General features: G+C 46.3%; 1 protein-coding gene and 1 long non-coding RNA gene across 4 annotated transcripts in view; one reads left to right on the top strand and one right to left on the bottom strand.

Annotated features, from left to right (window-relative positions):
• LOC310835891 overlaps positions 1 to 15669 on the bottom strand; it is a 162551-nt gene that overhangs the window by 47988 nt on the left and 98894 nt on the right. The gene's annotated exons all lie outside the window — the stretch shown is intronic.
• ABCA7 (ATP binding cassette subfamily A member 7) overlaps positions 1 to 15669 on the top strand; it is an 84475-nt gene that overhangs the window by 42265 nt on the left and 26541 nt on the right. For 2 of the 3 annotated variants that reach the window (XM_083720133.1, XM_083720134.1), the window contains exons 23-33: positions 611 to 831; positions 1516 to 1932; positions 3788 to 3830; positions 4270 to 4374; positions 7855 to 8009; positions 8556 to 8680; positions 9726 to 9824; positions 11087 to 11285; positions 12311 to 12405; positions 13222 to 13254; positions 13994 to 14099. In XM_083720133.1, coding sequence (XP_083576259.1) covers positions 611 to 831; positions 1516 to 1932; positions 3788 to 3830; positions 4270 to 4374; positions 7855 to 8009; positions 8556 to 8680; positions 9726 to 9824; positions 11087 to 11285; positions 12311 to 12405; positions 13222 to 13254; positions 13994 to 14099 — 1598 coding nt within the window. The remainder of the gene's footprint in view (positions 1 to 610; positions 832 to 1515; positions 1933 to 3787; positions 3831 to 4269; positions 4375 to 7854; positions 8010 to 8555; positions 8681 to 9725; positions 9825 to 11086; positions 11286 to 12310; positions 12406 to 13221; positions 13255 to 13993; positions 14100 to 15669) is intronic. The other variant, XM_083720135.1, reaches the window with a different exon arrangement.

The following is a 15669-nucleotide window of genomic DNA, read 5'->3' as shown; positions in this document are numbered from 1 at the left end:
CCGCACAGTTTGCAACCTGCAGTGCCGTGTCTGCGCATGCGCGGGTTGTGATTCGGTGCTTCTGCGCATGCGCAAAGCGCCAAAACCTGGAAGTAACCCATTCTGGTACTTTTGGGTGCACAACCCGAAATCGCGCGACCCAAAGCGTCTGTAACCCAAGGTAAAGGTAAAGGGACCCCTGACCATTAGGTCCAGTCGTGACCGACTCTGGGGTTGCGGCGCTCGTCTCGCTTTATTGGCCGAGGGAGCCGGCGTGCAGTTTCCGGGTCCTGTGGCCAGCAGGACTAAGCCGCTTCTGGTGAACCAGAGCAGCGCACGGAAACACTGTTTACCTTCCCGCTGGAGCGGTACCTATTTATCTACTTGCACTTTGACGTGCTTTCGTAGTGCTAGGTTGACAGGAGCAGGGACCGAGCAACGGGAGCTCACCCCGTCATTGCGGGGATTCGAACGGCCGACCTTCTGGTTGGCAAGTCCTAGGCTCTGTGGTTTATCCCACAGCGCCACCCGCGTCCCTAACCCAAGGTATGACTGTATTTAAAAAGAAAAAGAGGAAAGGTGCCTTTTTGCGAATCTGACCGCATCCCCCCTCTTTCCCCGCCGACTCCAGGCCGGACGGTCATCCTGTCGACTCATTACATGGACGAAGCCGACCTGCTGGGCGACCGGGTGGCCATCATCTCCCAGGGACGCCTCTGCTGCTGCGGGTCCTCGCTCTTCCTCAAGACCAAGCTGGGCACGGGATACTACCTGACGCTGGTGAAGAGGGAGGCGGGCAGGGGGCGCCACTCGGCGGGCGTTAACGGGGTGGCGGCCCCCACCGGCAAAAAGGTAAACTTCAGCAAAGCAAAACAAAACAGGACGGTGGTTTTCTCTGAAAGGAGAGCTTTCAGTTTATTGGGGATATGTGGGGTGATCGGGGAGAGGGGTCACTGGTGGGGGGGACGCACGCCACGTGCCTTAATTGGGCTTTCTTTTCTTTTTCTTTGACATACAATTTATTAATTTTATGACAACAAAATATTATTATTATTATTATTATTATTATTTATACCCCGCCCATCTGGCTGGGTTTCCCCAGCCACTCTGGGCGGCTTCCAACAAAATATAAAAATGCAATAGTCTGTTAAACATTAAAAGCGTCCCTAAACAGGGCTGCCTTCAGATGTCTTCTAAATATTCTAAATATTTTAATATTCTGTTGGAAGCCGCCCAGAGTGGCTGGGGAAACCCAGCCAGATGGGCGGGGTATAAATAATAATTTATTATATTATTATAACCATCGCAAACAAAAATTTCAAATAATAAATCTTAACTCAATTGACTTCCTTCCACTCCCCCTCCTGGCTCCGTTTTTCTTTAATCATTCACGCCCGTCCATAAAGCCCCTTATATTCTTAACAATCCAAATTTAAAACCTTTTTATCCCTCTTAATACAAGGGACTTTTAAAAGTTCTACGGGGGTCAAAGTCAAAGTCACCAAAGGCTGTTTCTTTCGACTCCTCCTTTTCCAGGCGGACAGCGACTCGGAAAGAAGTTGTGACACCGGTCTGGGCAGTGAGCAGAACAGCGAGGGCACAGGTGTGAATCCTGGCAACGTGCCATATTCTAATCCTGCCAAAGAACTGTATGCCGGCGACGGGCACGGATGGGGAATCTGCTGGGACCGGGGGGAAATGACTGCCGCGAAACCTTTCCGCCTTGTGTGTTTTTCCTTTTTGTGTGCAGACGTGCCCCAGCTGACGGCCGTGATCCAAAATTTGGTCCCTGGGTCTCAACTGGTGGAGGACATCTGCCAGGAGGTCCTTTACGTCCTCCCGTACAGCGGGGCGAAAGACGGCACCTTCGTGGAGCTGTTCCGGGAGTTGGATGCCCGCCTGGCGGAACTGGGGATCTCGGGGTACGGGATTTCGGACACCAGCCTGGAAGAGGTTCGTAAACGAGAAAAAGGAAAACAGAACAATCAGAATGGCAGGGTAATAATATAAAAAGGTAAAGGGACCCCTGACTGTTAGGTCCAGTCGTGGCCGACTCTGGGGTTGCGGAGCTCATCTCGCTTTATTGGCCAAGGGAGCCGGTGTACAGCTTCCGGGTCGTGTGGCCAGCAGGACTAAGCTGCTTCTGGTGAACCAGAGCAGCGCACGGAAATGCCGTTTACCTTCCCGCTGGAGCAGTACCTATTTATCTACTTGCACTTTGACGTGCTTTTGAACTGCTAGGTTGGCAGGAGCAGGGACCGAGCAACGGGAGCTCACCCCGTCATTGTGGGGATTCGAACCGCCGACCTTCTGATCGGCAAGTCCTAGGCTCTGTGGTTTAACCCACAGCGCCACCTGCGTCCCGCTAATAATATAATACAATTTAATAATATAATATAATTTAATAATATAATAAACAGAACGGCAGGCTAATAATATAATTACAATACAGTGGAACCTCGGGTTGTGGACGTAATCCGTGATGGAGGCACATCCGCAACCTGCGGCGACACGTCTGCCGCGATTTGGCGCTTCTGCGCATGCGCAGAGAGCAGATCAGCGCTTCTGCGCATGCGCAAAACCCGGAACTAACCCTTTCCGGTACTTCCAGGTTTCCCGCGGTCCACAACCTGAAAACACATAACCCAAAGCGTTTGTAACCCGAGGTACCCCTGTGTTTGGTGGCAAAGGAGCTAAATTGCAGCCAAATCACGTTCAACGCTGACTTCTTTTCTTGAAATTAAAAGCAACGCCCAAACACTTGTTGAGACGCATTCCAAATATCTTAAGTTGCCAGTTCGCTTTATCTTGGGATGTCGCTCATTTTCCATTTTGGGGGCTAAAGAAACAGTGGCCTCTGTTGTTGCACACACAAACAATGCTTTTTTTCCTTTAAAAAACCACAAATGTTTAAGGGCACTCTCATTTTGACTCAAGAAAATCACCATTTTATAGTTCAGATTGGGGAAAATAAAAGCAATAAATGGACAAAAGTACAAAGATTCACAAAATGTTTCAGGGGTTGTGCGTACCGCTGCATTCCCTCCCCCCCCCCCTGGAAAAAAAAACCCCTAGGGTTTTCTGTCTGGCTTATTCCCAGTAAAAAAGGACTCTGATCTTTTTGAGAAGGCAAATTTAAAACTTTCCTTTTTCTTTACTCATTGTAAATCACTTCCCGATACAATGGTACCTTGCAAGACGAAATTAATTCGTTCCGCGAGTTTTTTCGTCTTGCGAATTTTTCTTCTTGCGAAGCACGGATTCCCTGGGTATTAACGGTTTTAAGAAAAAGGAAACAAACTTGGCAAGACGTTTTCGTCTTGCGAAGCAAGCCCATAGGGAAATTCGTCTTGCGAAGCAACTCAAAAAACGAAAAACTCTTTCGTCTTGCGAGTTTTTTGTCTTACGAGGCATTCGTCTTGTGAGGTACCACTGTATTCTTCTTTTTTTTTCACGTCAACCGCATATGAAAAAAGAAAGGTTCTCTTCATTTCTTTGCATTTCCCACACGTATCTAAGCAAAACTAATCAGATAACCTCTAGGAATCATTTTCAGATAATTCTCTTTCTGTAAGTGACATGCGGTCAGTTTCAAATCATTTCCCCCAGAGGTTTAAATCTATATTGTTATCCAGTCCTCTTTTAAAGACGTCGTCAGTTTTCCTGTCTGTGGTAATGGGTATTTTGTGGTGCCTGCAATAGCTCCTATGATCTCTGGTTCTCCAAAGATTTGGGGTGTTTTTTGGAGAGGGGGGAATGGAGGTGGGACTCCCCCTGTTTTAAAGCGCAACTTTGCTTTTTCTTCCAGATTTTCTTGAAAGTGGCAGAGGATACCAATGTCGACGTCACAGGTAAGGTGAAGGCCAGCTGTCTTGTATGTCAATGGAACAAACAATAGTCATATCCAAGGCAACACGATGACCAAATGCAATGATACAATATCAATATGCACTCTTTATATAATATGAAATATATGAAATCACATAAACAGAAAACTTAGGAATCTCTGAAAGCCACAAAAGCTTAATGGATTCTCTTGAAAACATAAAACCAAATAAACATGTGCATATTTGGTGACTTTCAGAGATTCCTAAGTTTTCTGTTTATGTGATTTCATATATATATATGTCATCGTGTTGCCTTGGATATTACTGACTTTTGTTTGAAACACAGGGGTTAAATTGAACGGAACAAACAAATCACAACTCTGCCCGAATTTTCAGTTTGGGGAATATTCGGTTTTTCCATTTTTTTCCCAACTGGGTTATATTTTCTATTTCCCCCGGGCAGGAGACATGGAGGCAGCCCCTGCCGACCTCAGAACGTCCACGCCGGCCTCTGGTTACACCCTGCAGACGTTGAGCGAGGATGCGGAAGCAGCGGACGCCGAGCCCGGTAAGTGCCGGAAGGTTCCGGAAAAAGTCGGTTCTGTGCCGTCCTCTGCTTGGGCACCAGAGGATATCTGTCATGGTTCAGGTCCGCACCGCTCCGGGATCGCTGCCCTCCGGTCGGGGTGGAAACTTGTCCGCAGCGCCAATGGATTTGTGTTTCTGGAACCGGTGGCGTCATGCAAGATGGCTGCCACTGAGGTAACCTGGCATTGCACCAAATGGCCACCATGGAGGGGGAGTGGCGTCACACAAAATGGTTGCCACGGAGGTAACCTGGCATCACACAAAATGGCTGCTACTGAGGTAGCCTGGCATTGCACCAAATGGCTGCCCTAGAGTGGGTGTGGAATCACACAAGATGGCTGCCATGGAAGGGGGATGGCATTACACAAAATGGCGCCATAGAGCAGGTGTGGCGTCATGCAGAATAGCTGCCATTGAGGTAGCCTGGCATTGCACCAAATGGCTGCCCTAGAGCAGTTGTGTAATCGCACAAGATGGCTGCCATGGAAGGGGGATGGCACCATACAAAATGGCTGCCATACAGCAGGTGTGGCGTCATGCAAGATGGCTGTAATGGAGGGGGAGTGGCGTCACAAAAGATGGTGCCATAGGGCACTTGTGGCGTCATGCAAGATGGCTACCACTGGGGTAACCTGGCATCACACAAAATGGCTGCCACTGAGGTAGCCTGGCATTGCACCAAATGGCTGCCGTAGAGCAGGTGTGGAATCACACAAAATGGCTGCCATGGAAGGGGGATGGCATCACACAAAATGGCTGCCATACAGCAGGTGTAGCGTCATGCAAGATGGCTGTAATGGAGGGGGAGTGGCGTCACAAAAGATGGTGCCATAGAGCAGGTGTGGTGTCACACAAAATGGCTGCCATGGAAGGGGGATGGCATCACACAAAATGGCTGCCATACAGCAGGTGTGGCGTCATGCAAGATGGCTGTAATGGAGGGGGAGTGGCGTCACAAAAGATGGTGCCATAGAGCAGGTGTGGTGTCACACAAAATGGCTGCCATGGAGGTCACCTGGCATCGCACCAAATGGCTGCCACAGAGCAGGTGTGGAATCACACAAAATGGCTGCCATAGAGCAGGTGTGGCGTAGATTGGGGAGTTGAAACGAGAATGGCTTTTCTGTTTCCCCCTTGCTTCTCAACGTACAGGAAGTCCTGGGTGCGAATCCTGGAGGGAGGGCTTGCGATGCATCTAACTTCTTCCTTCTCTTCTTTCTCTCTCTCTCTCCCTTTCTCTCCTTCCTTCCTCCACCTTTACGCTTAAGTCAAAGGACTCAAGAAAGGTAAAAAAGAAGCTTTGGGGCAGGATTATTATTATTATTAATATTATTAATCCCGTCCTTCGCCCCAAGGTCCTGGGTTCAGGTTACAGCAGTCAGAACGCCGTGTTAAAAACAGTTTAAAATTATTTCCATTTGCAACAATAAGGTGCATTCTTCAATGGTTGCGATGCATCTATTAATTGCTTATCGATTAATCGCAGTTGCAATCAAAATTATTCCATTACCCCTATTGCAAATTGGGCGATATTCGGCCGAAAATGCAAGTTATCAAATGGCTGAAAAGTCTGCAAAATTTTGATAACGAACCTCATTTGTAATGAGGGGGTTTGAATAATCTCGATTGCAACCAATAACGTTTTTCCAGTGGAATTTTTTGAAATTTGGAATGCTGGAAATGTATACGAGCTGATGGTGCTTTTATTAACGTACGGTGGCTTTGCAAAAAAAAAAAAAAAAAAAAAAAGCTCAATGGAAAATGATAAACAACCAACTAATTAAGAAGTTTAAAATGACAATAGGGGGAAAACCAGGAGCCTCTTTTTGCTAGGTCTGACTGGGCTAGAGTTGCCGAAAATAAAATTGTGCATGCATGCAAAAACTGCAGCAAGGAAGAGAAAATTGAATTGCAAGAAAGAACAGGCTTGGAAATCAAAAATAAGGTTAAATATCTGGGGGTTTGGATTTCAACTAAAACCACAAATCTGTATGAAGACAATTACATTAAAACATGGAAAGATATATTAAAAATATATGGGAGATTGGACAAACTCCATCTCTCCCTTTGTGGAAGAATCTCAGTAGTAAAAATGAACATATTGCCCAAAATGGTTTTCTTGTTTCAAACGATACCAATTTTAGGAGGAATGAAATGTTTCACGGAATGGGAAAAGGAAATAGCTATATTTGTCTGGAACGGAAATAAACCCAGAATTGAGCATCAGGTGTTGAGAGATAAAAGAGAGGAGGATTTCAGCTCCTAGATTTGGAATTATATTATGAGACCGCAGGATTGGTACGGCTAAAGGAATGGATTACATTAAAATACACCAATGTTTTAGATCTTGAGGGCCATGATAACCGGTACGGATGGCACTCTTATTTAATATACGGGAATATATACAAGGGGTTTTTGAACCATGTGATAAGGAAATCACTGGTTTAAAGTGGGGTGTGTGTGTGTGTTGAATAGTTTCAATTGCAATTTGTAAATAAAGACGGTTGCATTATCTTCATTCAATTTTTAAAAATCCATTTTCCAAAATTTTAAATTAACCAACACACATCACAACTGTACTTAATCCAATCTCAATAAAATTGTTAAGTAACTTCCTCAAATTCCCTTGACTGAATTTCAATATATATAATTGTAATGGTTTTCCGTACATCATTATACATCATTTTCATAATATTTTCCTTGACCCCTTTCCTCCACAACCTTTCCCAATCTTCAAACATTATGTTATGTCCCACATCTCTTGCCCAATCCATCATCACGGATTTAACTTCTTCATCCTTTGTGTGCCACTCCAACAATAAATTATACATTTTAGACAAATTTTTACCTTTAGAATCCAACAACTCCGTTTCCAGTTTGGTTTTAGGTTGCATTTTAATGTTTCAATATTTTTAATGTTGTTTTTAAGTTGTATTCATTCAACTTATTTGTATTATTGCTTGTTTAGCCGCCCTGAGCCTGGCCTTGGCTGGGGAGGGCGGGGTATAAATAAATAAATTAATTAAATAAATTATTATTATCTTAGTGGGAAAAGGAAATAGCTATATTTGTCTGGAACAGAAATAAACCCAGAATTGAGCATCAGGTGTTGAGAGATAAAAGGGAGAGAGGAGGATTTGAGCTCCTAGATTTGGAATTATATTATGAGGCTGCAGGATTGGTACGGCTAAAGGAATGGATTGCATTAAAATACACCGATGTTTTAGATCTTGAGGGCCATGATAACCGGTACGGATGGCACTCTTATTTAATATATGGAAATATATACAGGGTTTTTTTGAGCCATGTGATAAGGAAATCACTGATTTGCAATGGGTTGTGTGTGTGTGTGTGTTGAATAGTTTCGATCACAGCTGTAAATAAAGAAGGTTGCATTATCTTAGACAGTGGGTTTATTCGGATTTTCGGCTTCACGGCTTCCCTCCTTTTTTTCTGGCAGCGGAAGAAGCCAAGGAGACGGACCTCTTGAGGGGCATGGGGGTCCAGGCCTCCCGCCAGCTGACGGGCTGGGCGCTGGTGCGCCAACAACTCCGCGCCCTCTTCACCAAGCGCCTTCTGTACGCCCGCAGGAGCACCAGGGGATTTCTTGCGCAAGTATAACGCCCGACTCCTCTTCGTCTGGGTTTGGAAGGGGGTGGAGGGTGGGCCAGGGAGGGAGGGTGGGTGGGGGGGCTGGGGGTCTCTCTCTGGGGTTGGCTGCAGAATCATAGAGTTGGAACGGGGAACCCTGAAGGTCATCCATCCCGACCCCCTTGCAAAGGCTAAAGCATCCCGGACAGAGGGCCTGTCAGCGCTTCCGTGCGACCGAGCTGTAACGGCTCTCCTCCCCGTGATGGGAGGGCGTTCCACAGGGAGGGCGCCACCACCGAGAAGGCCCTCTGCCTGCTTCCCTGTAACCTCACTCCTCGCAGGGAGGGAACCACCAGAAGGCCCTCGGGAGATGGACCCAGGTGTCCGGGCTGAACGATGGGGGTGGAGACACTCCTTCAGGTCTACTGGGCTATTTAGGGCTTTAATGGTCAGCACCAACACTTTGAATTGTGCTCGGAAACGTACTGGGAGCCAACGTAGGTCCTTCAGGACCAGTGTTATATTCTACGATTTGCCTGCGACTGATCTGCCCGCTCCCTCCTTTTGCAGATTGTGCTTCCGGCGGTCTTCGTCTGCATTGCCCTCCTCTTCAGCCTCATCGTACCCCCTTTCGGCAAGTACCCCCCTCTGCGCCTCGAACCCTGGATGTACGGACCTCAATATACCTTCGTCAGGTGCGTCTCAGAACCAGGGCCCTCTATATGTCCAGCGGTCCTTTGTCCACAACAAATGGTTACTTTTTTTGCGTTGAATATATGCTATATGGTCATTGATGGACCTCGTAAGCCATTTGCACATCGCAAAATAGGTATTTTATCAAAGTACAGTGGTACCTCGGGTTAAGTACTTGGTTCCAGAGGTCTGTTCTTAACCTGAAACTGTTCTTAACCTGAAGCACCACTTTAGCTAATGGGGCCTCCTGCTGCCGCCAGAACACGATTTCTGTTCTCACCCTGAAGCAAAGTTCTTAACTCAAGGTAATATTTCTGGGTTAGCGGAGTCTGTAACCTGAAGCGTATGTAACTCGAGGTACCGCTGTAATTGTTGAGCTGAAATACAATTAAGTATCCCTCGGCCAGTAAAGTGAGATGAGCGCCGCAACCCCAGAGTAGGCCACGACTGGACCTAATGGTCAGGGGTCCCTTTACCTTTACCTAAATGATATCGAGCATCAGAACAGCTTGGCCATAATCAGGAAATTTTGCCCATGGCATGACTATTTTTCTTGCCATTTCCACTCTCTGGCACCCGATCTGCATAACCAAGCAATTCTAAAATATAGACGTGCTTTTACTCTCGCAAGATGCCCTCGTCTGGACTTGAGGCACGATTCCAACAGATCCCCCACAAAAAACGTCCCTGTGGAGACGGCAGTCCCGAATCGGTGGTGCATGCCCTTCTGGCTTGCCCTCTTTGTAAAGACTTGAGGAATGAGATTATCACCCCTCTTTTATCGTCCATCCTGGGTCGCCCAGCCACTGCCCCAGTGTCCTTTCCCTTGGCAGACCAAGATGAGCAGGTGATGGCAAAGGTGGCACGGTTTTATGCTGGGGCAATCAGAATAAGATCCACCATTTGACCATTGATTCAAAACCCCAAAATGTATTTTGTATAATTGACTTTTTAGTTCTATTCTTTGTATATCGTATTGTTGTTTTATCGCGTTGGCCGACGGCTGACGCAAACAAAGATTCATTCATTCTTCTCCCCGCCGCTTAGTGACGATTCGATGGGCGATCTTGTCTCCTCCCGGCTCCTCGAATCTCTTCTCCGTGAACCTGGCTTCGGGACCAAGTGCGTGAGGGATCTTCCGGATCTGTGAGTACCTCGCAGAGCAGCCTTTAAACCAGGCATAGATTTAATCTGTTTCCTGGATCCTGAACCTCCATAACCACCTTGGCCTGTGGGTTTGTTTTTTATAGTAATGTTTATTGGTTTTTCTCAATATTTTCCATCATAACAACAATCTTACTTTAATACGTTTCCCTCGATGATAGTAAGAGGAAGATATTCTGCTCTCCCAGAATCAGAGCGTCTCTGCAAACGTAGTAAACAGCAACCTGATACTTCGGAGCACATTTTCTTTTCTTGTGATTTTGGCATTTACGCCAGAAGACAATTATTAGAGGCCTTACAACTCAATAGGCTCAATTCTACGCTGCCAACTGCTCTAGGACAGGAATGATCAAATTAATAGTGGCTGATTTTTTGAGTGCTGTCCATGTAGAAAGACTGGGCCATTATAAAGAGATTTTAGCAGTTCTTAATTGATCGGTGATGTGGTAGTGTTGTAATAATGTAATATTTATGCAAATTGATTTTCTCTGGAGTTAAAGATCTGCCCTTGTTATGTTGAGCTCGTATTTTGTACAATTCGCATACGGTGTCTGTTTGATAATGTGTGGTTTACTATGCCTAATAAAGGATATTTATTTATTAAACCTGGGATTTGGCTGCGCTGTGGGTTAAACCACAGAGCCTAGGGCTTGCCGATCAGAAGGTCGGCGGTTCGAATCCCCACGATGGGGTGAGCTCCTGTTGCTCGGTCCCTGCTCCTGCCAACCTAGCAGTTCAAAAGCACGTCAAAGTGCAAGTAGATAAATAGGTACCACTCCGGCGGGAAGGTAAACGGCGTTTCCATGTGCTGCTCTGGTCCGCCAGAAGCGGCTTAGTCCTGCTGGCCACATGACCCAGAAGCTGTACGCTGGCTCCCTCGGCCAGTAAAGCGAGATGAGCACCGCAACCCCAGAGTCGGCCACGACTGGACCTAACGGCCAGGGGTCCCTTTACCTTAATTTATTAAAGCAGGCATAGGCAAACTTGGCTCGCAAGATGTTTTGGGACTACAATTCCCATCATCCCTGACCACTGGTCCTGTTAGCTAGGGATGATTTGAGGGGGTCCCCAAAGTTGATGGGCCTTGCCATTCAAATAGTGTGTGTGTGTGTGTGTGTGTGCTCTGCCATGTGATTATGTGGGGTGCGGCTTACCTGACCCCCACCTCAATATTTTATTCAAATGGGGCCACTAACCTGGGGCCACATCCCCCCATAACCTGCTGCTTGCCTTGAGGGCTCCAGGAAGGCTCCTTGCCCGTCGGTACCCCCCCACGAACGAGACTTCGTGACCCCGGAAGTTTCGCTGGCGCTGGCTTCGTTTTTTGAGAACGGCAACTGGACTTCGGCCAACCCATCCCCGGACTGTGTGTGCAGCTCCCGGAAGTCCCGGAAGATGCTCCCGGATTGCCCCGAAACGGCCGGGGGGCTGCCCCCTCCTCAGGTAAACCTTGACACCCCTCACCCCACTTTGATGACAGGCTGGCATTAAGTATAATTGGTTTAATTCACACTGAAATGGGAAATGAAATACGAGACACTGCAGCTGTCTCCCAGCTCCATCTGATACGCAGGATGAGACCCTCCCTGCCTGCAGACTGTCTGGCCAGAGTGGTGCATGCTCTGGTTATCTCCCGCTTGGACTACTGCAATGCGCTCTCCGTGGGGCAGCCTTTGAAGGTGACCCGGAAACTACAACTAATCCAGAATGCGGCAGCTAGACTGGGGATTGGGAGTGGCCGCCAAGACAATATAACACCGGTCCTGAAAGACCTACATTGGCTCCCAGTCCGTTTCCGGGCTCAATTCAAAGTGTTGGTGCTGACCTTGAAAGACCTAAATGGCCCAGTATACCTGAAGGAGTGTCTCCACCTCCATTGTTCAGCCCAGACACTGAGGTCCAGCTCCGGGGGCCTTCTGGCGGTTCCCTCCCTGTGAGAAGTGAGGTTTCAGGGAACCAGGCAGAGGGCCTTCTCGGTGGTGGCGCCCGCCCTGTGGAATGCCCTCCCATTAGATGTCAAGGAAATAAACAACTATCTGGCTTTTAGAAGGCATCTGAAGGCAGCCCTGTTTGGGGAAGTTTTTAATGTGTGGTGTTTTATTCTGTTTTTCATCTGTTGTGAGCCAGCCTTGGGAAACCCAGCCAGATGGGCGGGGTATAAATAATAAATTATTATTCTTATTTATAACTGGTTTTCTAAGGGACTCTGAGCTCTAAGTTGAGCTGATAATTCCCCATTGTTTTCTGTTACTATACATGTGAGTGTTTAACTTTAGATCACATGAGAGGTATTGAACTGCAAATCCGCACTCTTGAAAAGGGTGGCGGTTGGAGGTCTTTGCTCCTGGGCTCTGTGAGATGTAAATCAAACTCTCCAGGTGTAAACAGCCTCAGACTGACTTTTTATGTCAGCTGCAATAGGCTGCAGCGACACAGGTTTGGTGACCTGTCCGAACTCCCCGTTCCAGATGCCGAGAAACACGGGTGACATTCTCCAGAACCTCACCGGGAGGAACATCTCCGATTACCTAGTGAAGACCTACCCAAAAGTCATCCGCCAAGGGTACGTGGGTGATACATCTCTCTTCTCTCTCTCACACACAAACTCATCAAAATTGCTTCAGGATCTGTGGCATGCAAACTGGGCCACAGCGTGTTGAGCCAATAATCCATGGTTCGGTTTGAAAACTCTGTTGGCTCATGTTAAGCTCGCCACAAACTCACTTTCTTCTTTTTTTAAATATCTTTTTATTCAAAATTAAAACAAAACATATCATCCTTATTTCCCCCCATTTTTCATCCCTCCCACCACAGAACCCACCCATCCCCCGACTTCCCTCAGTTCCAGTCTTTGATTTCTCTAGAAATGCTGTTTTCTGCATGTTACACAGTTGTATAGATCCTCAAACTATTTAGTTGATTAATATCAATAAAAAGTTTGTGAATGTTTATTCAAAACCAGCCAAGGAGTCCAGTTCGCTTTGTTGCATCTTCAAATACTTTGTAAAGGGTTCCCATTCATCTTTAAAGTCGCAATTATCTTTGTCCCGTAGCTTGTGTGTCAGTTTTGCCAGTTCTGCATAAGCCATCAATTTTTCTTGCCATGATTCTTTAGTTGGGGTTTCTTCAGTCTTCCATCCTTGTGCTATTAAAATGCTTGCGGCCGTTGTCGCATACATGAAGATGTTTTTCAGCTTTTTTGGCAGATCTTTCCCTACAATCCCTAATAAAAATGCTTTCTTCAATGAGTTGTATATCATTTCCCAATTTTTTTTAATTACGTTACAATCCCACCACATGTGATAAAATGTCCCTTCCTTTTCCTTCCTTCTTACTTCTCCACAAACTCGCTTTTGATCTTGTTTCCTTCTTTTTTTAGGTTGCGAACCAAAAAATGGGTCAACGAACAACGGTAAGCGGCGTTCATTCATTCGAACCTTTCCTGGCTTGGAAACTGGAAGTTTCCAGGGCATCTCGAAAGATGCCCCCCTGGGGTTGAGCGAAGACCGTGGTCGTCTTGATGTTATATGAGCCTAGGGTCTCGATCACACGAAGTCTGTAGTCCGCTGGCAGTAGGAGTACAATAGGTGCATGTCTTTAACACCTTACATTAAAAACCTGACAGTACCAAACTACCGAAGGCTTTTCACCAAAGCCAGACTAAACGTCTTTCCTTCTGCAGTGTTGAGAGTTCCCTACCAGGACAGACTTTGCTCGTGTGCTCAAGACATCGATTCCATAAATCATATTTTGCTGCACTGTGCAAAATATGAGCAAGCCAGGGCTGAACTGATATTCCCCTTGCTGGTACCTTTCCCTGGAAAATCAGAGGCTCACTATGTCAGGTTCCTATTGGAAGACCGGACAAACGCTAGAACATTAGCAGTGGCCAAGTTTTTATCGGTGGTTGCAAGAACCAATGATCCCTATATTCTGAACAAAATGCTTCTTTAACCTGGAGGTAGGCTGTAGGAATTGTGTATTGCTTGGTAACAATTTGTTGGGTCTCTGGACCGTAATAAAGATTGTTGTTGTTGTATGAGCCTAGGAGCCAGTGGCCATCTCAGCCCAGATATCTCATCTCCTGGGGGGGGTACCCCACTGCCCTCTCCCCACAAGGCTAACACCGGTCCTCCCTCTGCCCTCGCAAGGTACGGCGGATTCTCCCTGGGCGCCCGCAGTTTCCAGGCCCTGCCGTCGCCGCTGGAGGTGGCCGCCGTCGCAAGAGAGATCCGCGATCGGCTTGTCGTCGCTGAGGTGAGGCTCGGCCAGTGGTTGGAAAGCAAGGGCGGCCTGCCGGCGTGATCCTAAATCTCTTTTTTTATATACAGTGGTGCCCCGCAAGATGAATGCCTCGCAAGACGGAAACCCGCTAGACGAAAGGGTTTTCCATTTTGGAGGTGCTTCGCAAGACGAATTTCCCTATGGGCTTGGTTCGCAAGACGAAAACGTCTTGCGAGTCTTGCGATTTTTTTCGCTTCCCCCCCTTTTTCTAAGCCGCTAATAGCCGCTAAGCCGCTAATAGCCGCTAAGCCGCTAATAGCGCTAATCTGCTAAGCCGCTAATAGGGTTGCTTCGCAAGACGAAAAAACCGCAAGACGAAGAGACTCGCGGAACGAATTATTTTCGTCTTGCGAGGCACCACTGTACAGTCACATCTCGGGTTAGACACTTCAGGTTGTGCGTTTTCAGGTTACGCACCAGTACCAGAACGGGTTTCGGCGCTCGTGCATGCGCAGAGATACTAAATGTGCTTTGCACATGCATAGAATCACACCCTGTGCGTGTGCAGACATGGCGCTGCGTGTTGCGAGCATGCCTCCCACACGGATCACGTTCTCAACCCAAGCGTCCACTGTATACAATTTATTAACTTTATGATAACAAAAAAACAACAACACCAAAGGCCCATTACAATCAAATAATTAAACCATAAATCTTAATTGACTTCCCTCCACCACTCCTCCTGGCTCCATTATTTTATACTTAATCACGCATGTCCACATAGCCTTACGTTCTCAACAGTCCAGTTTTAAATCTTATTCATCTTGTTACAATAATAATAATAATTTATTATTTATACCCTGTTCATCTGGCTGGGTTTCCTCAGCCACTCTGGGCGGCTTCCAACAGAATATTAAAATACAATAGTCTATTAAACATTAAGCAAAAGTTGCAAGTGACTTTTAGAAGTTCATCTCATATAGAAGGCTATACACAAAGCTTGCATGGTATGTGTTAAACATGTCTCCTTTTTTATATATATAAAAAAATGAATGTCCTTTTTCTTTCTTGGATTTCAAATGATCTAATATGTCCTGCATAGTTCAGCATTTTGTTTTGCCAATTTTCTTCGTCAATGGCTTCTTCCTTCTTTATTGTTTGATGTTTAGGAGCTGATTTGGGGGACATAGTGTAATGTGGGAACTCCAGGAAGATATTAGAAGTGGAGGGATAGGTGAAACGCAAAGGGGAAAGAGGGGAGGGAAAATTGGAATCCAAAGGCTGTAAAATTATTATTTATATTTATCTTATTTCCATCTGTACTATGTTTGAAAGGGGGAAACTTGTGGAAGGGTATAGATCGATCTTAGGGGATGAGAATTTGCATAAATTGGGTTATTGATGAAGAGTGTAACTTGGGGATAAGAACTTGTTGAATTTAATTGCTTATTTGGAAGATTTGGAACACAAGAGGGGGTAGGGAGGGGAAGTCCTAGTTATTGGCAAAAAGTTTATAGATTGGATTTAATTTGTTTTGATTTGTTTTAATTTGGAAAACCTTAATAAAAATTATTATAAAAAAAAAAGATTTGGGGGTCATGTA

The sequence above is a fragment of the Podarcis gaigeae genome (genome assembly GCF_964106915.1).
Source record: "Podarcis gaigeae genome assembly, chromosome: 18".
Taxonomy (NCBI): domain Eukaryota; kingdom Metazoa; phylum Chordata; class Lepidosauria; order Squamata; family Lacertidae; genus Podarcis; species Podarcis gaigeae.
This window is presented reverse-complemented; position numbering and strand designations above follow the sequence as displayed.